Here is a 27,293-nt window from a genome sequence, read left to right on the forward strand (position 1 = left end):
GAGTTACAGGAAGATTTCTCCTAATAACTCTACTCCTGCCTGATTACCAGCAGCAGATAATGCATGCACCCCCTCCCCTCCATCACTCCCTCCTCCCTGCTGCTGGGAGCCCTGGTTAGGAGGCAGGCTGGCAGCAGGCACTGAGCCCTCTCCCCTCCTCCTCGTCAGGCTGCAGGCGGCGCTGGTGAGGTCACCAGATAAGGAGGAAGAGGAGGAGGGAGCTCAGTCAGCAGCCTGCCCTGTACTGTACCAGCTCCTGGAACCACAGGGCACCCAGAGCAGTGTGCTGCTGACTGTCTGCAGTCAGAACACAGAAGACAGAGACAGACAGGGTAAGAGGAGAGTGCTTGCTTGCAGAATGGAGTGTGTGGGGTGGGGGTGGTTTCAAAGCCATAGGGTGATGGTAAGGGTCACAGGGTGATGGTAAGGGTCACAGTGGGCTGCTATTATTAAGCAGCTATATTACACAAAAAGAGGAAGAACCTTATTCTGACTTATACACTAATGTGCCACTGCTTGCTGCACTTATTTATTAATAGTTTAGTTTTTAATATACTTGCTTGTGAATCTTTCTGTATATTCTCCTTTATACATTGTATCATTCCATATGAGAGCTGCAGCAGTTGTCTTCCTGTGTGTGTGTGTTAATAGTCACAGGGTCGCTGCAGGAGATTGTCTGCACACAATTAACGGTTTTGTGTTACATCCATGTGCCATTCCTAGCACAGGGCTGCACAGTGTGCACTACATTCATTGTCCCAGAGGCTGGCTTATTATGTGTGCTGTAACACACCGATGCTCACACCAAGGCACCCTCCCACTGCTCACTGCACAAACACTTAACCATTGGAGATGTATAAGGTCCTTATGTTTTTGTTGGTATATTGTATAAGACATGAGAGGAGAACTGTGGCTGGTAGTTACAGGAAGAGCTTCTGTCAACAAAAGGTATTTACCTCTGTCTCATATAAAGTAACATTGCATCACAAAGCCAACACAAAAGGGGCATTATCCTTATTTAAAGCAACAGTGGATCAGTCAGAGGCGTTGTAATAGTTCCTATGTGTTCCTACAGGCCGGCTGTCTAGCCGGAGATGCTGATATTATGGGTAATATCAGCTGTATGGAAATCTGAATATATGGCGCTACAGTTGTGTTCTCAGAAGGTATACCACTTATATATAAATATATATGTTAATACTGTGACCTATGTTTACATGACATCAACCAACAATCGATTGGACAGCACAAATTGCTCAGTGTGTATGCACTGTGCGATTTTTTTCAGCACAACAAATTTCCCCATCATCGCTGTGCATACACACTGGGCTAAAATGCCCCGTGTTTATGCACCTTTAGGTTTGAGTGAGGTGCGTTCAAACTTAAATCTAAATTGCAGTGTAAACATAAAGCAACCAGTATTCACCCTGCACAGAAACAAATACTCCCCCCCCCCCCCCCCCCGATCTAATTCTTTCTGCACATGTTACATCTGCCCCATCTGCAGTGCAGCATGGTTTTGTCCATCTGCAAACAAAGTGTTCCCTGAGGTCAGGTCTGAATTAAGCTGTGTACACATGGGATCTCAACTGAGCCCCGTATGTACCAAGATGTAGTTAAACCATCAGAAAGATGGCTAACTACATCCTGCCAGCCCCAGGAGTCCCGCCCAAATACACAATGTAGTATATATATGTAGTATATATATTCTTGCCTGCATTGTCTATTTGGCCAGGCGGTAGCAACACTGTGGGGCCGTGCATGGCTATCGCCCAATGTGTACACACAGTGCGATTTAAAGCAAAAGCTCTAAGCGATTTTTGACATTGTACACCCCTTTAGGCCCATTGTGTCCCCTGCTAGATCTTGGCAGGAAAGGTCATCACTGCAGATGCTTTGGGTTCTGGACAGCACAGATTATATAATGGAGCTCTTTTGATTGATAACTACTATATGATTTAAGCGTTGCCATAGCCCCTTCCGCATTATAAATAACCTCAGGTGCACTTGTGATAGGGCAGTTGCACCACTTATACAGAATGGCGCTTATTCTGGTTCACAGTGACGTGCGGTGAGGTTAGTGTTAGGTGAGGCATGTGCTATTTGGGACAGGGACAGTGAGAAAGCGAGGACAGTGAGGTGAGTAACAGCAGTAGATGGGGGAGAGTCACAGCGATTGGGGACAGTGACAGCGAGGAGAGTAACAGCGGGGGATGGGGGAGAGTGACAGTGGGGGATGAGGGGGAGTGACAGTGGGGGATGGGGGAGAGTGACAGCAGGTAGTGACCGTGGGGGATGGGGGTAGTGACAGTGGGGAGAATGATAGCGGGAGAGTGACAGTGGGGGATGAGTGATAGCGGGGAGAGTGACAGTGGGGGAAGGGGGGAGAGTGACATTGGGGGAAGGGGGAGAGTGACAGTGAGGACAGTGATATCGGAGAGAGTGACGATGGGGGATGGGGGAGAGTAATAGCAGGGAGAGTGACAGTGGGGGGATATGGGAGAGTGACAGCAGGGGATGGGGGAGAGTGATAGTGGGGAGAGTGACAGTGGGGGATGGGGGGAGTGATAGGGCTGAAGTATTACTTACTTTTAAAGTCTACCAGCAACATTGGCAGCCCAGTGACCCAGAGGAGGGGATACAGCCAGCCCAGGCTGCAGTGGAAGGTGGAGGAAAGCCAGAACTCCCGGCGGGGTCCGTTGCACACTGTAAACTGTATAAACAATGAACATACAGCGCTGAGCTGCCGCCCCCCCCTCTGCTACTGGGGGACTGGGGGAAAAGAGCTGACAGGAGAGGTGGAGTTCGGTGCCGGGCTGCGGGCGGCCAAGTCCCGTGGCATGGTGAGCACTACCCGCCGCTACCACCCCCACGATTATTAGAGCTGCAGCCCCGGCGGTGGCTGGTAGTGGCAATGGCAGTAGCGGTCCTCACTGCCTTTGCCCGCTACTCCTGCCAGCCCCGCTGCTGCAGCTGCCCCTACTCCCACTGCTACTCCTGCCCGACCCCTGCTTAAATTTAATTTGACATACAATCAGTGTGAGTGTGTGGGGATACGGGAGCTGACACTGCCACTACGCAGATCAGGGGCAGCAGGCAGGGGCAGATTGGGAATCATATCCAGCCCAGGAGATAAACTGAAGCAGCCCGGGGGGGGGGGGCAAGGGCAAACGCAGGATTTTCAGAAGGGGGTTTCCAGAGGGGCGGAGCAAAGCACGGAGATGGACACTTAGGTGACCCAGTATATGTCAGGTCAGTTAAAGTAGTATTATGCTGCTTTCCCACTGCAGACCAGTTTAAAGTAACCTTAAATCGTATTTAAAACGGTATTAGCATTCCCACTGCAGCAGATTACCATTTAAGTACCATTCCCATTGCAGTAAACCGTGTAAAATGTAGAGTGCCTAACCCCCCCCCCCCCCCCCCCCAGTGTAAAGAGTGCCTAATCCCCACCCCCTCCAAGTGTAAAGAGTGACTAACCCCCGTACCTGCCCTGTGCCCCCACCTTCCCCCCCCTTGTACTTACCTGCTCGGGGATGCAGGGCAGTGGGGAGGCAGCGGGGGTCCATGCAGGGTCCATGCAGGGTACAGGCAGTCCCAGTGCCTGATGAGAACTAGTAGTTCTCACTTTGCGCATATGTGATGAGTGCACGTGCATAATAATGAGCTGCTCATTACATATGCACATATGCACTGCCTGGAGGCTAAATAACGTTTAAGAGGCATTCCCACTGCCTCTTAAACGTTATTTTAACATGTAGGACTCTGCTTTAAAAACGGGTTGAAATACCATTTAGCTTTAAACGGTATTTCAACTCTGGCACTTTCCCACTGCAGCCTTAAAATGGTAAATTGCGCTGAAAATCTGCAATTTACCGTTTTTTAGCTGCAGTGGGAAAGGGGCATTATAGATAGACCAAATGTATATAAATAATAATAATAATAATAATAATAATAATAATAATAATAATAATAATAAAAGATATATACACACACATACAGTACATATATATACATACAGGGGCACCAACAGCAGTGTAGACCCCTGGGCATAGCAATGTATTGGGGCCCCTACCGATCCTCCAGCGGTAGGGGTGGGGGAAGCTTTGATGTCCCGCAGGTGGTAGGGGGTATTATATCCAACCGCTCAGCATGTAGGGCCTGGATCAGTAATTTCCACTAATTACCCCTTTACTGCACAGATGGTGGGAGAAGGGGGCACTGGGCTGAATGAAGGGGCCCTGATACATAACTTCTAGGGTAGTAGAGGATGTTTAATATGCAGAGGAGGGGTGTATAGTGGAGTGGGCTTATTATTCATAATTTTCTGGTGGGAGGACAGCTTGCTTGACTGCAGATATCTCCAGTTCCCAAAAATAGATTTCTTAGATTTGAATGGAATTAAAAACTAGAGAATCCCACCTACCAAATGGTATTGGGGACTAGGGGATGAGAGTTCAGGAGGCAGAGCAATCTGCCAACGAGTATATAAAACTATATACCAGGTGTGTGGAGCTGGAGCAGTAACCAGCTGCTGGAAGGCTGATATCTCTGGTTCTGGGAACAGTAGAGACAAGCTACTAGTGTCCATCAAAGGGGGAGAGTCCCAGCTTTTGGAATATATCCTCAGAAAAGTCAGACAAAACCTGAAATATCTGACTGGGAAGAGCAATTAACAGGCTTGGATGGGGACCACTGCTTTGAAGTCAGATATCTCCGGTTCCCAAGGGCTGATTTTAAAAATTCTTGTACCCATGGAAAGAGGAGATCCTCAGCTTTCAGACTAGAGTCCTTAGACTCCTGGGGGGGTTTCTGGGTACTCAGAAACCCCCCCTGCGTGCGCTACTGGGGGGGGGGTTTGCTGGTTGAGATGAGCAGCAGTTGGGGGTGGGGGTTGCTGTTGGAGATAAGCAGGGGGGTAGGTAAAGTCTGTTGTATAGTGTTGATAGCAGTAATATAGACTGTATAAGCGCTTAGTGATTAAAGTATGCTGTGGTGCGGGGAGACCTAGTTCCTCTACTACCTGGTTGCTGCACAGTACCTTCTGGAGTTACTGTGTACGGGGGTCAGGAGTGTGGCCGGGCACAGGCAGGGGGAGATTCAGCGTAGTTCACTGACGCTTGTAGTTGTGCTCTCCCCGGCGTGCAGGTGCGCTGGCCGTGTCAGCTCCGTGACTCGGAGCTTAAATCTCTTCCTGGCAGCGCATGTAGCGCTGGTCCCGGCTGGTGGAGATAAGCAGCAGCCGGGAGCCGGGTGGGGGACGGACGCTGCGGCAGCTAACTGCTGTACTAGCGCGTCCCGTGGAAAAAAAGGGGGAACAGCGGCGGCCCAGTCGGGGGGGGGGGGGGGAGTGGCCACATCTGGACCAATCCGCCCCTGGCAGCGGGTACAGGCTGTCAGTGAGTGACAGCCTGCTCCACTGTCCTATCACATCTGTCTCAGTGACAGGGGCATGTGCGTCCCTGAGGCAGAGGAGTAGATGCCGCTTCCCCATCCATTCTCAATGGGCTTCTCAGCCTATTTTCCCCCTGCGGGTTATCCCCGCCCCCCGCTGCCTGACAGTCTTCAATTGTCAGCGGGAGGCACAGCTCCCGCTGCCGCCCAGCCTCCCACAGTGTCCCACCTCATAACTATAAAAAAATCAAATAAGGTATTTATAACACAGCATATGTGTTATAAATATCATCTTTGTATTTTATTTATTTTTTTATCAGTTATGACAGGCTCTGCCTCCCCTGACTGCACAGCCCTGCTGGTTCATTCGCAAAAGCCAATTTCCTTCTCATGTGGACAAAACCATGTGCACTGCAGGGGGAGGGGGCAGATGTAACTTGTGCAGAGAGAATTAGATTTGGGTGGGGTTTTACTCCAAATTGAGATCTTTATTGCAGTGTAAAAATAAAGCAGTCAGTATTTACCCTGCACAGAAACAAAATAACTGACCCAAATCTATTTCTCTTTGCATAAGTTACATCTCCCCCCCCCCCCCCCCCCCCCCCCCAGAATAAGGGCCTATATAGGTTAGGTACCGGATCACTGAGCACTGAATTGATTCCCACTTGTGACTCCCCACTGCATGCTATTGCTGGCCTCAGTGACTTGTCCTACACACCAGTTGACACTTTTTGGCCTTTTATAAATAATAATAATCACCCTACCATAACTCACCTCTGTAATATAGTTATTGCCGGTACAGGAAAGGTGCTGAAACTATGGGGTATTTTACTAAATTTCGGAGAGAGGTACAGTTCAGAAAGTTATAGTACCATCCAATCAGTCTGTGGGGCAGATGTATTAAGCCCTTAACCAGAGATAAATGCAGGGGTGATAAAGAGAGATAAACGTCCAGCCAATCAGCTCCTTACTGACTTTTTTTCAGACACTGGCCTGTAACATGGCAGTTAGCAGGTGATTGGCTGGACGTTTATCTCCCTTTATCACCCTTGGATTTATCTCTTGTTAAGGCTTAATACATCTGCCCCTGTGTTTGAAAAATGACAGTTATGAATTGTATGTCTGAAACTTTATCACTATTCACTCTCCCCACGATTTAGTAATTAGACCCCCATGTCATGATTTAACTACCGTATTGCAGTGGTGGTCTATGTGCAGTCCATTGTTGTGAAAAAAATCAGTTCTAGAAATGCTAACTCTAAATAAGAGAGACATCATTGTGTATTATGTGAATGTGGAGGAATACATGGTGGCCTAGAGGGCCGATGTCCTTGGAGATAGAGATAATTAGCACTTATGATAGCACAGAAACAATAGAGGTATATCTGACAAGGAGAGAACAGCCTTGAGCACAGTCTACAATCTAGAGTAAGCAGAAGGCTGAGCAGACAGGTGATGTGGGACAGGGAATGTCAAACAACTGTTACTTAATTGGATTCCATATTTCATCAAATGCCGCTCAGTGGAAAGACTGCAGAGTGCGTCTCTAGGGAGAAGTCACGTGACTGCAGAGTGCGTCTCTAGGGAGAAGTCACGTGACTGCAGAGTGCGTCTCTAGGGAGAAGTCACGTGACTGCAGAGTGCGTCTCTAGGGAGAAGTCACATGACTGCAGAGTGCGTCTCTAGGAAGCAGTCACGTGACTGCAATAGAATGTACTCTACCTACTAAGGTGTATTCAGTTACGCTTAGTCGAACATGTTGACGGCGTCTAGATTGAAAGTTAGACACAAGTGTTTGACTCAGAGACATGGTTGACCTGAGTTTTTCACTTTTTGTTTTCGACTGAATTGGTGCATACTTTACCATCCAAGTGGGCATATAGTTAGGTTATAACAGTGTGCCGCACCGCGCCGCGCTGAAAGCATGGCGAGTGTAGTGAACCATGCGAGGAAACACTGAACACTTATTTGGGGTCCATGTTGACTTATGTCAACATAGCCGCCAAAAAAAAACCATGAACAACTCATGTCAGCCTTGTGGCGGTCAATCACGCTCCCTTCGCCCTAAAGCTTGCGTCTAACTTTCGTTACTGTTGATCTAGACGCTGCCGACTATCGTTAGGCATCTAACTAAATGGGTACGGCTAAGCGTTTTCTGCCATAACATGGTCGCTCGGGACACCGTTGCTGCGTTATACCTCACAGGAGGGAGACAATTTGTGGGTGACCCCATTATTCACAATTTGGGAGCTATAGAGACTTAAAATACCCTGTTCTAAAGCATGACTTATTTTCCAGTGGGGCTGTTACGTCATTGTGACACGTGGGCTTAAGCTCATTTTATCTTCTAACTCCCCAGAGCAGTGGCGGACAAGTTGACCTGTATGCAGGGGATGGGACCCGCTAGTCCTCCACAGCGAAGGAGTTAATAACGGATGCTGCTGACATCTATATTACACTATGATCTATCACTTCCCATCACACGATGTACATTTCATGGACATGTTATTCTGGCTACATATGAAAGTATTATGCAATAAACGTAACACTAGAACCGCACATTGTTATTGTGTTGACCTACTTTGATCGCTGCACCTGATATGGGTGGATGATTTGGCTGGCCCAGTCTGTACTGGACATTCCGGTTACTACGGTAACAGGTTCTAGGGCTTAGGCCTGTATTCCTGAAATGTAAATTGTAAATGACAAGGTTTCTCCTATCTCCTGGCCAACAACCATTCTGTTACAGAATCTCTCAGAATTACATTTTAAATCTGTAATGGATTCATTTTACAGATGATAGACAATTAATATTTTCAGATGAATGTATGGCTGCAGTAACTCATAGTTGCCGACTTTTTGGCTGCCCAGGCATTGCACTGCAGGGGGTGGGGCTAAAATACCGCAATCTCGTCATTTGACCCGGTGGGGGGAGGTTCGCGGGAGATGGAGGGCACTGCAGGAGGGTTGCCCCCCTTTCCGGAGGGTTTGGGATGGGGGCCCGATTTCCGGGACAGTATTCACACATTTATACACAGACCTGTGTTGCGGGACGTGTGTGAGGTTTATGGCCGTTGCGGTATGTAAATCGCAACCATGCAACGGAAGTTACAGGTGTCATTTTAAATGTGTGGAATTTGCTTGGACCCCCGCATCCTGTTCTGTAGACGCTGCTGTAAGGAAGCCAGTTCTCTTCCTGCGTCTGTTGGACCTATTCTTCACTTGTCACATTAATAAAAATGAATTGTAGTCATAGAAACAATCATCTGTAAGACGAGCTGTTAAGTCATATGAAGCTTTCATGTTTGCACGCTTAACCGGAGAAGTTGAAATCCCTCAGGTTTTACTGAAAGCCCCATTCATCCCCCTTCTGCAGACCTCTGCCTGCTGACTTCTGACACATTCCTCTCGTCTCTTCACCCTTAAAGGGCCACTAAAAAAAGCCAAATACAAGTTGATTAATATAAAAGGGCTTGTAATAACTTCCACACAGCCTTGCCTACTCTAGTGATGGGGGTGTGACAGGGGCTTGATGATGGCTCTCACTGCTGATTGGCCTCTTGACTTCACCCCTTGTGGTATTATGCCATCACTAGTTGCAAGCTTGTCAAAATGACGGGTGCCGGACGGGGTCCCAACAGCCGGGTTCCCGACGGCCACCAGCTATTTTCCCTCATGGGGGTCCACGACCCCCATAGAGGGAGAATAGAATAGGTGGCTCGCATAGTGTGCCACCGTGCCTGCAGCGTGGCAAGCCCAGCGAGCCCACAAGGGGCTTAGTTGCACTAACCATGCTGTCTGCGTCCGGTCAGTCAGGATCCCGACGTCGGGCTAATGACTGTCGGGTTCCTATCTGCTCCTACCTCTCACCTAGCTACACGAGGGGGGAGACACCTGATCCCAAGTGCCACCCTTCAGTTGCAGATACCTACAGCTGCCTAGTGGGGGTGCCAGCCCTGGGCATTAGTAATAAGATTGAAAAAACACATATTGTAGCACAGGCATGTCCAAACCTCCAGCTGTTGTGAAACTACACATCCCAGCATGCTTTGCCACAATTTTAGCATACCCTAATACAGTGGTTCCCAAACTGTGTGCCGTGGCTCGCAGGGGTACCTCGGGACAATTGCAGGGGTGCCTTGGGTTGGTGGCCCAAGACCAACTCAAATTATGTATGATCAATTATTTTTGGACAAAACCAGTTCTGGTGACTACCAATCATACAATTTTGTATACAAACAGAACCCTATACCATATAACTGAAACTAAGGATCACATATAAACACAATTCACTTAATTTTATATTTTTTGCTAAAAAAAAAATTGGGCTAGGGGTGCCGCAAAAAAACTCTTGTACTTTAGGGTGTCATGATTCAAAAAAGATTGGGAACCCCTGCCCTTATAGCAAAACTGTGGCAAGGGGTGATGGGACTTCACAACAGCTGGAGGGCCACAGTTTGGACATGCCTGTTGTAGTAGGTAATTTAGAGATATTTGTTACATATATTTGCAAAACTATGGTAAGCTCCCAGGCCCCGGCAAGGCTGCTCCAATACTTCTCTACACTGCATGATAACAGCACCCATTCTGGGCCATATCATTGTCTACTGTAAGGCTGCATGATAATAGCACATACATATATAACTAAATTGAGAGCCAGCCAATCAGGAGTCACCACTAGATCCTCCTTGTGGCACTACATAGACCAGCAAGCTCTCTAAACACATGTGCAAGCCGACGTACCCTCATACACATGCTGTATATACATAAATGTTTACCAATGCAGATCTAGTCGACTGTAAACTAGCCATAAACCATACCCTCCAACATCTTGTCCATGGAAATCGGTACAGCATGGAGGGGCGTGGCCACATGTAGAGGAGGTGTGGCAACATTTCATATTTCTGTGGCCACACCCCCACATGAGGACGAACGAACATTAATTTTATTACGGTACCCCCTTGAGCTGCTCTGTCGCCCGAGTCCCGCGGCGCCAGTCAGCCCAGATCAAAGGGTGCCCAGGAAGTGTGCGCAGGCAGCATTCTGACATCATGCGACGTTTGAACGCTGGTTGCCGGGACGCCGCGCAAGGCACCACTGGGAATGGGAGCAGCTGCACCAGGAGACAATAACCCCCCACTGGGCCCGATCCGTTCCGTCCATGATTGATCGCAGCCCAGAGTCATCGCCTGCTGCCACCGCCGGAGGAAATCGGTACATCGGTACATTTGGATTTTAGCCGGTACAGTCCGTTAAAAACCGGTACTGTACCGGCTAAAACGGTACAGTTGGAGGGTATGCATACACTTGTGGGACTTCTCCCCCCTTGTGCTGCCCGGGAAGGTCGCGGGCGGCAGGAGGATCACATATGATATATTGTATGTGGTCCTTTTGCATACGATAATTCGGATTCGATCCCAACCTGCCTGGCTGAGCTGCGATCTAACGTATCTCTCCTGCAGCCGGCGTGACTCACAGGCTCCGATGTGTACACACAGGACCGCACATCGCATCGAACCGTATGTCAATAACATGCGATTTGGACAGTTTTCATGCAATTTATCACCACACGTTCATAAATAGTGACCAAATAGCATGTAAATCGCCCTAGTGTATGGGCACCTTAAGAGGCCAGTGGTCAATTGGCCATCACCAGTTAGGAGTTGCTGCACCAACCCTACAGTAGATGTCAGCAGTTTCAGGGGTCACAACTAAACCTTAAGATAGTAAGAGGAGTGAGAAACAGGCGGATAAATGAATGGCAAAGTTATCCCACACTAGTGGCTCAGGAACAGTGGTTCTGTGACCCGGGGATGGAGTAAGCTCTTTGTCATATGCATGGCAGATGTATCCTGTATTACATGTGGTTTGCAATCCTCTCCTACTGCGCATGCTTAGCGACATTAATGTTAACTCACATACAGTAAGGGGGTTATTCTGGTTCACTCGCAATGGCACAATCACTCTCTAATGGACAAAACCATATACACTGCAGGTGGGGCAGATGTAACGTGCAGAGAGAGTTAGATTTGGGTGGGGTTTGTACTTCAAACTGATATCTATATTGCAGTGTAAAAATAAAGCAGCCAGTATTTACCCTGCACAGAAACAATAGAACACCCAAATCTGACTCTCTCTGCACATGTTACATCGGGTGTGGATTGTATTGTCGACAGTCATTACAGGCAGCAAGGTCAACAGGGTTTTAGGTCGACATCGGTTTAGGTCGGCATGGCTTATGTTGCGAGGGTGACGTGGGTTTTTTCACTATTGGACACACATGGACACAGCTGGAAGTCCTCGCTTCGCTCGCAAGGCTTCGGGCACTATTTTATTCTGCCACCGCACCCTACCCTAGTGGATGGATGAAATACCGCCTGTCGGCTCAAAAAACAGTGAAAAAAACCATGTTGACCTCGCGACCTGTCGACCTAACCCATGTTGACCTAATGTATTTGTCAACCTTGTCCCATGTCGACCTAGACACTTGTCGACCTAGAACCCTGTTGACCTAATGACTGTCGACCTAAGTTGGGTAGACAATACGACCGTATCCCGTTACATCAGCCCCACCTGCAGTGCACATGGTTTTGTCCATTAGAGAGTGATTGTGCCTCTGCGAGTGAACTAGAATAACCCCCAAAATATGATTGCCGGGACACCTCTTCCGAATCTAGATGCAAGTTACAGAAAGGATCATTCCTCAGGTGATTTTTCCTGAAAAGAAATCCATAAGCTTCAGTCGCCCATGCCATTGAATAATGCCATATTTTTGCATTTAGGTAATCATGCCCTTGCATCTAGTTCTGCACATGTGTCTACTAGGCTGCTTAGTGCATAGGACAGTGGTTCCCAAACTGTGTGCCTAGGCTCCCTGGGGTGCCTCAGAGCACTTGCAGGGGTGCCTCGGTTTGGTGGTCCAGAATTGATTCAAATTATTTATGGTCAATGTAATAGGCAAAATGAGTGCTTGTGGCTTCCAGTTTTAAAATATGTGGATAAACAGAAGTGAATCCTGTCCCTCACCACATAACTGGACCTAAAGATGAAATATAAGCACAACTTCTTTAATTTAATATTGTTTTCTGAAATTCTCGGTAGCAAACTTTGCACCTAGGGGTGCCATGACAAATATTCTGATAATCTAGGGTGCCATGATGCAAAAAAAGTTTGGGAACCACTGGCATAGGAGAAGCCACATTTTCTCTTTACAATGTAAATGTTTGTAAAGATTTAATGTTGTTCATCAAAAGAATGTGAAATTCCTCTAAATGAGACTGGAAAACCCCAGCTGTGTCACGCTATTTATCCCCACTGCTGCCAATTGTCATTTACTGTATCTTGTGATGTTGTCGGGAATTTCCATCCTCTTTAAGTTTTGCATACAACTTTTCTATACAAAGTATGCTATCTTCCGTTGGCACTTTCAGAAACAGATAAAGATTATTTAAAAATTAGTTTTATAAGCTTTAAAAAAAATGGTTCACCTATAATTGCATTTCTATCAATTTAAAGGGCCAGATGTATCAAGCTTCAAAAAGTGATAAAATGGAGAGTAATAAACAACCAGCCAATCAGCTGCTACCTGTCATGTCACAGGGTGGGTTTAAAAAAAATGATAGCTAGGGGCTGGTTGTTTATCACTCTCCATTTTATAACTTTTAACGCTTGATACATCTGCCCCATAGACTTGAAATACTCTTACGCTATTAAGCCAGTCAGCAATCTTACGGAATCATCACTCCTTCGTCCAATATTTTTAAATGATGCCATGTAGTTGACTGTTCTGACACTCCAATACAGGGTCTGATTTGTTGTGAACGGGTTAAATATGGGAGCCATATAGAAATTCTACCTGTCTTTTGACTAGCGACCTAATGTCCTGTCGACCTAGACCCATGTCGACCTTGCTGCCTGTCGACCCTATGCTTGTCGACCTAGTTGGTGTAGACCTAACAACCCACACCCGAAGGAATTTAGGTGGTGGGTAATAAATATTCCATAGTGCCCATGCATTTGTTTATTTAATTGTAATTCTCAACTTCTATATGTTATTCTATGGCTTTCACCAAAATAATTATACTTTTGGTGCATGACCACACCACACCAATCAAAATGAGAAAAAAACAAAACAAAAAAAACAAACAAACATTCAAATCATCCAGTGTGTACGCACTATGCGACTGCTGATTCACGCTCCCGCCAGACGATGCTTGCTACTTCTGTCTTCTAGTGTGTAACTAGCTTTAGATAAGAATGGTAACAATTAATAATGCATTTTAGGCATAGAAACCAATGGAGAAGTTCAGCTAACTGCAGCTGCCAATATATTACATCTAGAAATACTTGAAGATTCCATACCTCCATTAACTTTCCCAAATCTGTCTAACATTGAGGGCCTTATTCTAGTTCACTCTTTCTGAGTGAACTACATCTGCACATGGTACATCTGCCCCACCTGCAGTGCACATGGTTTTGTCCATCTAAGAAGGATTTTGTCAGAAAGAGTGAACTAGAATAAGGCCCTGAGTGTGTTTATAAGTATGAGCTATAGAAAGGCTGCATATTGCTGTACCCAACGCACAGGTCCTGTCTGTCTCCATCAATGCTGAAACCATTCTAATAACATAACTTACAACCTGACAGATAACGGTATAAATATATTTGGGCATTTACTATGAAGTTGCGAATACTTAAAAGATAAAAGGCCACATAAAAAAACTGGGACATTTTTTAATTCCATGCTTAACTTTGAAAAACTTTGGATCCCGGGGTTGGCCTCCTGACGGCAGAGTGGGCGTGTGGTGGTGTGAGGGCCAAATAGCAGGGACTGGGGTGTGCGGGGACTGGTAGGGGGGACAGGCCAACACAGATAAGAGGACGGGCAAATGCATGGCTGCGGCTAATGACTTCGAACATCAATCCACACATCATGCTCTCCGGGCAAGCGGCTAAGCTGAGCGCTGCTGGTGCTCAACGCTGCTCGGCAAAAGGTAATGAAATGCACATTTCAATCCTGAAAAACTGGGGTTGGACGTTCCAATCCTGGGATTGAAATCCTGGCCAAAAATGCCCGAAATCCTGGGATTCCGGCGATCCCGATATTGGTATCCCTGATCCCAGGTAGCTCTAAGAAATCTGTTTTCATGTAGCTGTAGGGAATGACTCCCTGGACAAGTATGAAGGAGAGGATTAACATCAGGAATTAACAGAGAAACTGTATTAAGTGCAAATATGTATTTTTATATAAGAGGAAGCATTTGAAGTGCATACAGAGGGCGAGATGTATCAAATGGAAAATGCGGTAAAACCCCGGTTTTACCGCATTTTCCTATGTATCAAAAATGATACCGCAGTGAAGGGTACCCTATAGAAGCCTATGGGCTTCTTTTCGCCGCCCGCCGACCCCCCCCCCCCCCCCCCTCTGGCTTACCTTCCTGAAGGGTCCTCCTGGACCCCGGAAGGTAAGCCCTGCCTCCCCCTAGTGAAGCAGCCGGACATCCTTCCGGCTGCAGGGGGGGGGGGAAGAAGCGCCGGGGACAGCATGGAGAGCGTGGCGGCAGGGAGGTGACGGAGACCCCCCGCACACCAGTGTACAGGTATCGCGGGGGGCCTCCGTCACCGCACCGCGATGCCAGCCTCATATGTTAGTACATATACGGCAGCATCGCGGCGGGGGGGGGGGGGGGGCGGCGATGTATTTTAATACATCCCGCCCAGAATCTTAAGGCCCGTACACACTGGGCGACTTTGAGCTGAAAGTTGCTCAAAACAGGATGATTGAGTGGCTTTCAGCTCAAAGCCGCCCAGTGTGTATGCCCCAGCGGTGAGCGGTGATCACTGCTGCGCGCTCCGGCAACATCGCCAGGAAAGCCGCTCATCTGCTGGTTATACCAGCAGATGAGCGGCTTTCAGATCGGCTTTCTTGAGAATCCCTGTGTTGTCTGTTGTACCATGGCTCACACTCATACTATGGCCTCCCCATATATATCACCAAGACCTGTCATTCACATTTCAGTAAGGATCTGTCTGGCATCAAATCTAATCAAGTCAGATTTACTGCCAAAGGAGATCAGGATTCTTCAGTTTGAAGATGAATGTGGAGCTACAGGAGAGGGACAGCGAAGAATGTGGTGCTACAGGAAAAGGAGAGGGGATAATGTGATACTACAGGAAAAGGAGAGGGGATAATGTGATGCTAGAGGTAGGTCATGGGGAGAATGTGGTGCTATCGTGGGGGGCTACAGGGGGGAGTTTGGATAATGTGGTGTTATGGTGGAGGGGAGAGTGTGGTGCTGCAGGTAGGTTATGTGGGGAATGTGGTGCTACAGGGGTAGAGGAGAGAATAATGTGGTGCTATTGTGTGTGTGTGGTGGGGGGCTGGTGCTACAGAGGGGAGGCGGGATAATGTGGTGTTATGGTGGACGGGAGAATATGGTGCTACAGGTTGCTCATGGGCAGAATGTGGTGCTATTGTGTGTGTGTGTGTGTGAGTGGGGGGGTAGTGTTACAGAGGGGAGATTGGATAATGTGGTGTTATGGTGGAGGGGGGAATGTGGTGCTACAGGGGGAGAGGAGGGATGTGGCTCTACAGAGGGAAGCTGGGATAATGTGGTATTAATGTGGAGGGGGGAATGTGGTGCTACAGGTACAGTAGGTTATGGGGAGAATGTGGGTCAATGGCGGGGAAGTATGTGATGCTACAGGTAGTATAGAGGAGAATGTGGTGCTATGGCTGGGGGAATGTGGTGCTGTGGCAGGAAGGGTAATGTGTTGCTACAGGGGGAAAGTGTTAGTGTTGCAGCTAAAGCACATTTTGGGTTAAGTGTGTGGAGCTACAAGTTAGCGTGGCAGTGGCAAGTGCAGATTGCCATACCTACTGGGGACTTCTCCACCTTGGTCAGGAGCTTGTGAACAAAAATCTGCAGTAAGTGCTGCCGTGGTGTAATTGAATCTAGCCCTTAGTACACCCAGTAAATATGTATGATCATGTGTGTTAGATTTACCCTATGTTATCTTATCACGGAATTCAGAATATTTTCCACTGAGCCAAGAACAACTGTGCTGAATAATTACTACAGGAGGCAGGGCATAAACTGGTCATGCAGAGGTGGGGGAACTCCTTTCTTGATGCCACCTAATTACACCCCCTCCACCCATTCGGCAGAGACGGGGCTAGTGGTAGGGATCCCCATGCAAACTAGAATGATTTTCTCTGATAATTACTGTGCAGGGCCAATGTGGAGGTTAAAATGTTCCATCTCACCCTTAGAGGTGGTGGAACTCAGTTCCACTCTGCTCCCCCTCACTTTAACCCCTGAACATAGGTAATAAAGAATAAACTACCTTTTTTTTTTTTTTTTTCAGGAAAATTGTTTTCAGAAAAAATAAATAAAATATTTCAGTCAATGGCATTTGCCTCTTGCATATATCTGGTGTATTTAATAATAATACAGGTAGAGTCTCCCGTATCCGGAGAAATATTAAAACCATGGGGTTTTTTTTTTGTTTTTTATTTATTTATTTTTTGGATTTTTTTTTCTCCCCCTGCCCCTTTGTTCATACTTACCAAGTCCCCTGATGTCCACGGTGGCCACGGTGGCCTTTAGGATCTTCTTCAGCGGTCCCAGGAGTGCATTGCACAGGTGCGCTGGTGACAGCATCAGCGCGCCTGCAAACTCACGCAATGCATCCCTGGGGCCGCTGAAGAAGATCCTGAAGGACGCCATGGGACCATTGGGGAGACCAGGTAAGTATTAAGAAAAAAAAAGACAAAAAAATCCCTTATCCGAAATGCTCGTGACCCAAGCATTTCGGATAAGGGATACTCAACCTGTAATAATAATAGCATCTCTTCTGGATCCAGTGATTAATCCCTCTGATGACGCACATGGTATTCATACTATGAAAAGATTCAAGGTTTTTTATTTATTTTTTTTAAATCAAAACCAGCTTCTGCCCTTGATGTACACTATACTGACAAGGAATCGCCACCCACAGGTTTCATCTGTTTTCTTTAATAAGTCTGCTGTAAACATCTGAAGTACCTTCATGAATTGTATCAATGCGTATGTAACTCCTAATAATACAAGTACACAATTTTAAGTGGTATTGTGAAATATCAATGTTCGTAAATTTATGTGGCCTTGTGTTCAATACTGCTGACAATGAGCGACATGATTGGTCAAAAACGTTTAATGTATCCTCCAGTTATATATTATTATGCTGCACACTTTTCACCACCACAAACCAGGATCGCAGTCCGGACCAGTCTAACAGGATCCAGCTTTGCTCAATGACCCCGCTCTCCATCTCGGGGGCACTCAACTAGCTCGGCTAGCCCACAACTCGGCTAGCCCACTTTTCACCACCACAAACCAGGATCGCAGTCCGGACCAGTCTAACAGGATCCAGCTTTGCTCAATGACCGGACCAGTCTAACAGGATCCAGCTTTGCTCAATGACCCCGCTCTCCATCTCGGGGGCACTCAACTAGCTCGGCTAGCCCACAACTCGGCTAGCCCACTTTTCACCACCACAAACCAGGATCGCAGTCCGGACCAGTCTAACAGGATCCAGCTTTGCTCAATGACCCCGCTCTCCATCTCGGGGGCACTCAACACCTTTCAAATCAACATCCATCAGGTACCACTCCTTTTGGCCACTTGGGACCTATTCAGCAAAGTTTTCTTCCATCTGTATCCTGTGGACTGGTAATTTGAGCCAATATTTGGGCTGACCACTTGGACTTATGGACTATACCAGTGGTAGCCAACCCTAGCCCTCGAGAGCTACCAACAGTTCACAATTTCCAGACAACCTAGCTGCTGCACAGCTGCACTCATTAATCACTGACACATTTTAAAAGATCCACAGGTTTAGCTAATTAACTCACTTGTGATTCTGTGAGGAGGCTACCCCAGGACTATACCATCACTGCATTTGCTTAACCAGCCAGGAGTGGTAACTATTGCTATAACTGCATGTACTGTTGGGCGTACTAGGAATGGACTCTCCTTACATTGCTGCTAGTGTGGAAGTGGGGTTTTCCTGTTGTTATACCATGTTTTTAACATGTTTTATTTGTATTATTTCAAGTATTAAATTTATTGGAAAGATCATCCAATTTTTTTTTTTTTTATTAATTTTTTATTTAAAGATACAGCGCTGCTATTCCCTTTTTCTTTGCACATCACCTTACAGGAGTAACTGACCTGTTTTTAGCAGCTGCTGAGAGACCACTCATTTCAAGCGCCCCTTTAGTTCCAAACCTACTCCAAGGTTAGGTTCTAGACAATCCTCTTCTTTTTGGTCATCGAGTTTATCCTCAAACTGATCTCCTGTGGTATAAATGACCTGAATGAGGTTACCGTCTAATCATTATAAACCAGGGTCTCCGATGACCCAAAGTGGCTGTCCAATCTGAGTGCACATTATAATTAATGATTATACCCCTGGATACTATGGATCTAGATGCCCGTTAAATTTCCACTGTACCTACTATGCTGTAAATTATGAGGAAACTGCTGTTTCAGAAAGATTAACGGGGCCTTATAAATTTGTAAATTGGCCTCATAAGCTCCAAAAAAGTCAATTTAATATTTGAAGAGGTGACATTTTTCTTACAAGTTTAGCACTAGACAATCATAAAATGTTCCTAAAATGCTGCTTTCAGTGTGTACAAGTGGCAAGTAGACTATAACCTCTTCTGTGCTACCACGATAGAATGAACTGTTTAACACAGAGGAGGTAAATTCTGTTTCAGTTAGCACATGTACAAAGCTGTTGCATCGACAAATGAGAATTATAGAAAACACTAGTCCCATGTATCATAATCCAAGTACAGTACCTCAGGGTTGCCGACCCTCCCGGAATTTGCGGGAGTCTCCCGAAAATCGGGTCCTTCCTCCCGGCCCCCGGAAGGGTGGGCAACCCTCCCGGAATCAGGGGGACCCCCACTGAGCCCCCCTGATCGCGGCATTTATATGCCGCAATCCGCGGGTCTCAGGAGAGGGGGCGGAGCTAAAACGGCACAATCGTGACGTTTTATCCCCGCCCCCTCCATGGATAACTGTTATTTTGGCTATTTGTTGTAATGGGGCGGGGCTTAATGACGTCACAGTTAAGCCCCGCCCCCAAAACGCATAATGCAAGATTCCTCTCCGGGCTTCTCCCGGAGAGGATTTTTGAAAGTCGGCAACCCTGCAGTACCTCCAAGAATGAGATCATGGGTTTTCCTACATGAGGGACATGATCTGGGTCTCTTCCATGGGTACTTTAGGGTGAAAGTGCTTAAAGTATGTGTTTTAGCTGCTCTAACAGACTTTTATGCTGAGCATACACTTGTGCAACTTCCACCTTCATAGAGGTTGCACGCATCCTTCCAATTTGAACAGCCTGGATGGCGGCATAGCATGCGATAAATCGATCCGATAGATCACTCCTGCTGGCGGTGCAACTCACACGCTCCAATGCGATGTGCACGGGACCGCGCATCATGTCAGACCTGCTGACAAATACATACGATTGGGCACTTTTTATGCGATTGATTGCCGCAATCGTCTCATAAAAATGACCAAATCATATATGTGTATCGCCCTAGTGTCTAGGCACCTTTTTAGATGTCTGATACTACCATGGCAATGGTTTTGTTTTACTATTTAAGTAAAAATAAAGTTTCTAAATATGGAACTGAACACACACAAACTCTTTTATACCTACAGCTGAAGCTGCGCTCATCATTGCCGCAATGCAGCCGATAGTATCTGTTTGGAGCACAAAGGTTGTGTGCGTTTCACCGTGTATGTTTTACCTGCGACACGGCAGAGGATCAATGCGGCTGGCTACATCTGAATGTATTTCATTAGGAGAAAATAGCACACAATACTGTAAAACAATCAAAACTCACAATCAAATAAGAGAAAGTTTAGTTGGATCAGTTTTTTAACCCTTTTAGGTTCAACGTTTAGTCCGGTTCAACAGCCCTAGCGCTAGTAGCAGATCCAATGGTGAGCCACTTTAAAATAAGAACATCAACCTCATTTAACATTCAATGTAGACCATTTTTGAATTAAAAAAAAATTTTAAAAAAAAATTACCATTAATTTAAACCAGACTGTTTAAATTGCAAAAAATAAAATTTGGGCTGCAAAGGGTTAAGTAGCTGTATTCTTTCTAAATGTTTGCCTTTTTTTTTTTTCATTATATTAATCCTAAAAATTAAAAATACAATAAATTTGCCTATAGGATCCAGGACCTCAAACGGCTCACATTTTCCGTCTCACCTAGCAGGTGCACAGGTGAAGTCATTGCACACTGACCCAAATTAAAATATCCACAAATGGACTTGTGATTCTTTGAGAACCTATTTATTTATTTATTTAACAGTTTCTTATATAACGCACACATATTCCGCAGCGCTTTACAGAGAATATTTGAACATTCACATCAGTCCCTGGCCAGTGTAGCTTACAATCTATATTCCCACCACATGTACAGGCAGACAGACATTTTAGAGTTAATTTTGTTGGAAGCCAATTAACCTACCAGTATATTTTTGGATTGTGGGAGGAAACCCGGAGTACCTGGAGTAAACCCACGCAAGCATGGGGACAATATACTGTACAAACTCTGCACAGTTAGGTCTCCAACCTATGGTGGGGATCGAACCCATGACCTCAGCACTGTGAGGCAGTAATGCTAACCATTACACCGTCCGTGCTGCCCTAACCTATGACTTACATCAAATATATTTCAGTGCCAAAAGCCTTTCCCTCTTTGAAAAAAAAGACCAAAAATAAAATTCCCCTTTTAGAGAATAAGTTATTCCTGGACAAATAAACGTTTCTGGTTTCCGGAGTATTAAATCTGTCACAAAACGAAGGAAATGAACAAGTGCATATAACTACCAGAATCATTGGCCAGTAATACTATTCCATTATCTTTTGTAAATGTATTTCTTGGTACTGACCGTTTCTGTGCTATATTTGACCTCTGCTTTGCTGAACAAACTGCGTCAGTTTCCACTTATTATTTTAAATTAAAAGAATATAGAAAATATTATGTAATAGCTGTGGTGTTTCTTATGTAATTTTTTTTTTATGTTTTACTGCACATGGCAAGTGGCAAACACTTTTTATAAATACTCAGTGGTTACAGGGTGTGTAGGGATAAAAAAAAAAAAAACACATGGGTTTTTACTACCTATTATTTTGTTACCTAGGAAAACATTAATGTATCTATCAGTGTTGCTATAAATTACATAATTTTCCATTCTGAATATGTAGCTCAGTCTAGTACACCTGCGTTGGGTGTTTTGTTTCTTGGCCCAGAGCTCTATTAAACAGTGTTTGAATTTACTATACTGCATTATCTACTGTAGTTAAATCGGAACATTTTAAATGGCAGACTTGTCTGTTATAACGTTTTGTGGCAAAGGTAGCATTGTTCCACATGATGGTAATGTGGAACAGGATTAAGCTTTAGAGCAGCAGCAGTAGTAGGACTGATGTATCCAGTCCGGGTTTTCCTAAGATCTATTGTGAATCACTGTCTGCCAATTAACAACACCTGTGGCTTCCTGTTATATGTTTGTTCTGAACAATGGGTCAGTGTTTCCAATGTCTTTTAGTGGCTGGGCAATAGGCTGGGGGAGTGTGGTAATTACGGTAGGGATCTGTACCCGCATTGTGAAGCTGATGTGTTGCCTGCTGGAAAACCTGCCATGCTGTAACTTGAGACTTATCAAGCTGTTAACCTGGTGTACAGTGGCTACAAATAAAGAACCAGACCTTATTTCATCCAGTTTATGTGATTCCTTGTCACAGTATTTGTGCAGATCCTTGAATACTCACCAAGATTAGCCATTTCACCAAAAATTTGATTGCTCCCATGTTCCTACTTTTCCATTGTATTAACCGGTGTTGAATTTATTGAAGTTAAAGTAAAATAACTCTGGGTATATAGAAAGATGATAAGGAAACATTTATTTCCCGATCTTCTTGAGGATTCCATGATTAGAATGACGTGTAGGGTCTTAGTAGGATTTTTTTTTTACAAATCTAGTATACTAGGTGGCCCGTGCGCAATTTTTACATGCATATAAAATACTATAAATTTTATGGCGAAGGTGGTGTTTTGTTGTAGGATGAAAGAAGAACTGATTCATTTGTAGCTATTTCGAATCGCCGAGCAAAACTGAACCATATTGACGCATCCAACGAAAGAACTCAAAGGCCAAAAGTCAATACTTAACCTGGATTTTCAAACAATTAGCTGTGTTTGGAAAATGTCATTTAGGAGTTGATTAGCTGCTTCGTTATCACCTTACACTTTATCCCTTTACCAAGCTTAATACACCTGTCCCTATAGGAGATAGCAAACCTTCTAAAGCCATCAAGTGGAGAAGTTACCCCTAACAACCAATCAGATTCTACCTATGATTTATCAAATACATTCTATTAAATAATAGCTACGGATGGAGCCACGCCTCATCTGTAGAGGTCAGTTGGTTGCTGTTAGCAACTTTTCCACCAATCCAATTTAGAAGGCTCGATCAACCTGTTTTTGGTCAACCCCAGGGGCCAATTAACTGCACCTTTTTATAGAAACCAGTTATACCCCTTTTTACACCAAAATCCCGTATCCGATCTGGTATTTGGAACAGGGTTCCAAGCCAGGTCAGATCTGGGATTTGCTACGTTTATACTGTGGTGCCGACCCGCAGTGTAATCGGGGGCGGTGCTTGGAGATGGCATCATCATTGGAGATGACATCTCCAAGCACCGGGGCTGCCGATCGCCGTGCCGGACTGCCGCACTGGGGGCAAGCCCAGCACCAAGGTAAGCTGCTGGGCTGCCCTCAGCCTCCACTGCTGCTGGGATGCACCCATCCTCGAGGTGAGTGGATGCCGCACATAGGTTATTGTTGTGTGCTTCCCGGTCAAAGGAACCTAGAACGTCATTGCTCTTTCATTTATGACCGTAAGCCATTCATTCTATTCCTGTCTTCTATAGACTTTTCTTATACTCTTCCTTCGGTCCTGGATCAGTATCTGCAGAGTTTCACTGCCTATTGATACTTAAATGGCAAAGATTTGTAAAGTTTTTATTTTTATACTTGTTTATAAAACTTTTGTTTTCTAAAATACAATATTTAATTGTAAATTTATTTAACTTTTTTTTTATTTTTTGCCACATGCGAAAACGACAATGATTAGCGATCAGTACTTAATCCCGATCTTTTTAACCATTTTTTAATACATTTTTTCCCAAAAAAGAAATTTCGCACAGATTGAATATCTCCCTTAGTGTTCTTTTCTGTTCCACAAGTAGGACATACTGCAGAGTACAAATGCATTTATTGAGAATTGAAATGTACTGTACATTTTAAGGAAGTATTTTGTTAAGATAGGAATTTCCATTTTCTTGCTAGTGTTCTCTTGCTTTTACTCCTTACATTACTGACACAATACTGATAAATAACTGAAAAAGGGATACAAAGAAAATAATAAAATGGAGTGCAGGTTATAAAAAAAAAAAAAAGCATTACTGCCTCACAGCACTGAGGTAAGTACCAACTTTGCGAAAATGGACTTACTGCAGTATCTGCCCAGATACATTGTTTGAAAAGGGTTCGCTTAATGGTTACTTTTTATTTACATTGTGCTACAATGGATCGCCATACGCAGGGGACAGTACACACAACCAAATAGCAAATGTTACAAAACCAATTCTCTGATTTTACATCTATACATAACTATTATGTAATTTGATACAATTGTAAAAATAAAATGGGAGAGGGCCCTGCTCACTAGAGCTTACTACGTGGATGTGGGTGGACACAAAAAGGGAAGAGGGCGCGTGATGCTGTGTATTTACAACACTTTTTTTATGGACACTGTATGCAAGACGTTCTAAGCAGCTTTGTCAAGTTTTCAGAGGGATACGGTCGTATGGTCGACACCATTGGGTCGTCATACAGCAAGGTCGACATGACATTAGGTCAACATGGGTTAGGTTGACAATCAAAAGGTCAACATGGGGTTTGTATTTCATGCCCTACCATCCACTAGGGTGTGGTGGGAGAATAAAATAGTGTAAAAAAACAGTGAAAAACCCATGTCGACCTTTTGACTGTCGATCTAATGTTATGTCAACCTAGACTCCTATCGACCTTTTGCCATATCGACCCCTGTCAACCTTGCTGTATGTTGACCCGATGGTGTCGACTTAATGACTGTCGACCTACTGTTGGTCGACCATATGATCCCAACATGTTTCAGAAAGTTTTTGGAGTTTCTGTGCAGATTTCTCAGGCAGTAGAATTCTATGCACCAGCAAAGACTGATATGTGTCAGTCCAGCATCTGTCTGTCTGAGAATAAAAGGAGCAGTTGTCTGAACGGTCTCAGAGGCCATATCCACATAAGTGCACCTCCATGAAGTGTAGTACTACTGTACAGTGTTTGCAAATATGCGCTATAGTGTGAATTTTATTGTGAGGGTTGTAGAACCAGTCCCCTCTCCCTCTCCCTCTCCCTCTCCCTCTCCCTCTCCCTCTCCCTCTCTCTCTCTCTCTCTCTCTCTCTCTCTCTCTCTCTCTCTCTCTCTCTCTCTCTCTCTCTCTCTCTCTCTCTCTCTCTCTCTCTCTCTCTCCCCCCCCCCCCCCACCCGTCTCTCTCTTTCTTCCCTCTCTCTTTCTTCCCTCTCTCTCTCTCCCACCCGTCATTCTCTTTCTCCATGCTTCCCCTCTCTCTTTCTTCCCTCTCTCTTTCTTCCCTCTCTCTTTCTTCCCTCTCTCTGACAGTCTCTCCCTATCTATCGCTACCTGTCTCTTTTCCCAGACACCCAGTCTCTCCCTGACATTCTTTTACTCCTGCTTGTAACCCCATCCCTCTCCTTTGCTCTTTCACCTTTCTCTAACACCCTACCTCTCACCCCTCTCATTATCTCTAACACCCCCCAAGGTTATATTGTATGTATTATACCATATAAGTAGGTTATATATAAGTATTTATACTGTGCTTTGGAATGTGTAGTAAATATATATATATTTTTTATATTCCTTTTTTGATTGCAGGTTAATCTGCCATGACTACAGCAAGGTATAGGCCAACGTGGGATTTGGCGTTAGATCCACTGGTTTCCTGCAAACTTTGTCTTGGAGAATATCCTGTGGAACAAATGACCACAATATCACAATGCCAATGCATTTTCTGCACACTGGTAAGTACTGCCATTGATTGCCACTGTTTCCATTGCCTGTCTCTCTTCTTTGTATATGTCTTTGGGGCATAACTTTCAGAATCAGTGGAGTCGCCTGCCTCTGGGCTCTAAGCCCTGAAGGGGCACCTGTGTGGTTTTACAGCAGGATCCGTGTGTGACCGCTGCACCTCCAATGAAGCTCTGCGGTGCTCCGGCTGCTGCTGCTGCACAGTTAACTGGCTCTGTCCCAGAGCTCTGCTTACAACTGCAATAGGGGCAGGGAAACTCTCAACGGTGCACTCACCACTGCTGCTGGACTGTGGGATTGGACCCACCAGTAAACAATGATATGCTGGAGATGACTCAATATCATGAGTCACAAACCCACCGGCCATCGTCCCACTACGGAGCTGGATCCCTCATAATTCACTGTTGACTCCGGTCCTTGTAAACTGTCTGAAAGTAAACTTCAACTTGTCTCCAGGTGACTGGGATGAACTTGCGCCTAAGGGCAGACATATCTCTATCTTTGCGGGTAGACTTTACAGCACACCAGCATTAAGCGACTGTATCTTACTTTGGCTGTTAAACATAAACAAACACATAAACCAAAGAATGTATACAGCTCTTTTGTGACAAGGTGTGATGACCTCCAACCTGCATCAGGCTGTAAAGTGTAGGAGTCTGTCCCTAGCTCACCCTGTTATGTCTGTATTACACAGCTATTATCATACAAGTTATTTCAAGGCCTCAGTCTGTGTAATACACAAGACGTCATCCGGCTTGTGCATGCAGCCAGGGGTTTTTCAGTTGCTGCAGCAGGGAGCCGGCAGCGGGACTGCTCAAACTGGATGCAGTTCATTTAGGAGAGCCGCTGGCGCCAGGTCAGAGGTTCCAGTGCAATTTTATCATATTATGGCTTTTTCAAAGAAGTCGTAATATGACGAAACGTGCATTGGAACCTCTGACCTGGTGCCAGCGGCTCTCCTAAATTAACTGCATCCTGTTCCTGCCTAATATTTTAGACCATACGGAAGCATTTGCTTATTATCTTCCTTTACTGTACAGTGCTTTTAAATTTATACTTATAATATTACTGAGATAATGATGACATCATTCTGGGATTCTATCTAAAATGTAAGAAATACATATCCTATGGTATTGGAAATGTCAGATATGGCTGGTAGGTTAAGGTTGGCATATGACTGTTTACAAAAGGGCTATAAACCTTGGTAGGAATAAAGTTTTCATGCTGGGCACAGAGTATGGTGAGTATGATGTGCTAAGGTCCATACACACTGGGCGACTTTCCCTCTGCCCGGTGCCGTCAGTGGGGGGGGGGGGGGCGACTGAGTTCGGTGGCCGTACGTGATGCCATGATACACCGCAAAACCATGCATTGTTAATGATTGCCCCTTTTAAAAAAAATATCAGAGTTTGGCTGGCATCCCGCTCGGCCACCAAACTCAAAGGCTATTCCATTTGGCCGAATGTCTTCTCCCACACTATGCACATTACCGTCTATATCCTCTCTGTATACAGCTTTCACACAACCACTGCGCTGAATCTCCCCTATATGCTCTATATCTATGGGGGTTATTCTAGTTCACTCTTTCTGACAAAATCCTTCTTAGATGGACAAAACCATGTGCACTGCAGGTGGGGCAGATGTTACTTGTGCCGAGAGAAGTAGATT

At 45.4% G+C, this 27,293-nt stretch overlaps 1 protein-coding gene across 2 annotated transcripts in view; it reads left to right on the top strand.

The window, feature by feature from the left end:
- Positions 1-27,293, top strand: part of RNF144A (ring finger protein 144A) — a 59,129-nt gene that overhangs the window by 435 nt on the left and 31,401 nt on the right. Inside the window, exons 1-2 of one of the 2 annotated variants that reach the window (XM_083178518.1) lie at positions 181-332; positions 25,473-25,618. In XM_083178518.1, the coding sequence (XP_083034644.1) occupies positions 25,484-25,618 (135 nt within the window). In that variant the 5' untranslated portion in view covers positions 181-332; positions 25,473-25,483. Of the gene's footprint in view, positions 1-180; positions 333-25,472; positions 25,619-27,293 lie in introns of those variants that run through there. The other variant, XM_083178519.1, reaches the window with a different exon arrangement.

The sequence above is a fragment of the Crinia signifera genome, chromosome 3 (assembly GCF_055691185.1).
Source record: "Crinia signifera chromosome 3, ASM5569118v1, whole genome shotgun sequence".
Taxonomy (NCBI): Eukaryota; Metazoa; Chordata; class Amphibia; order Anura; family Myobatrachidae; genus Crinia; species Crinia signifera.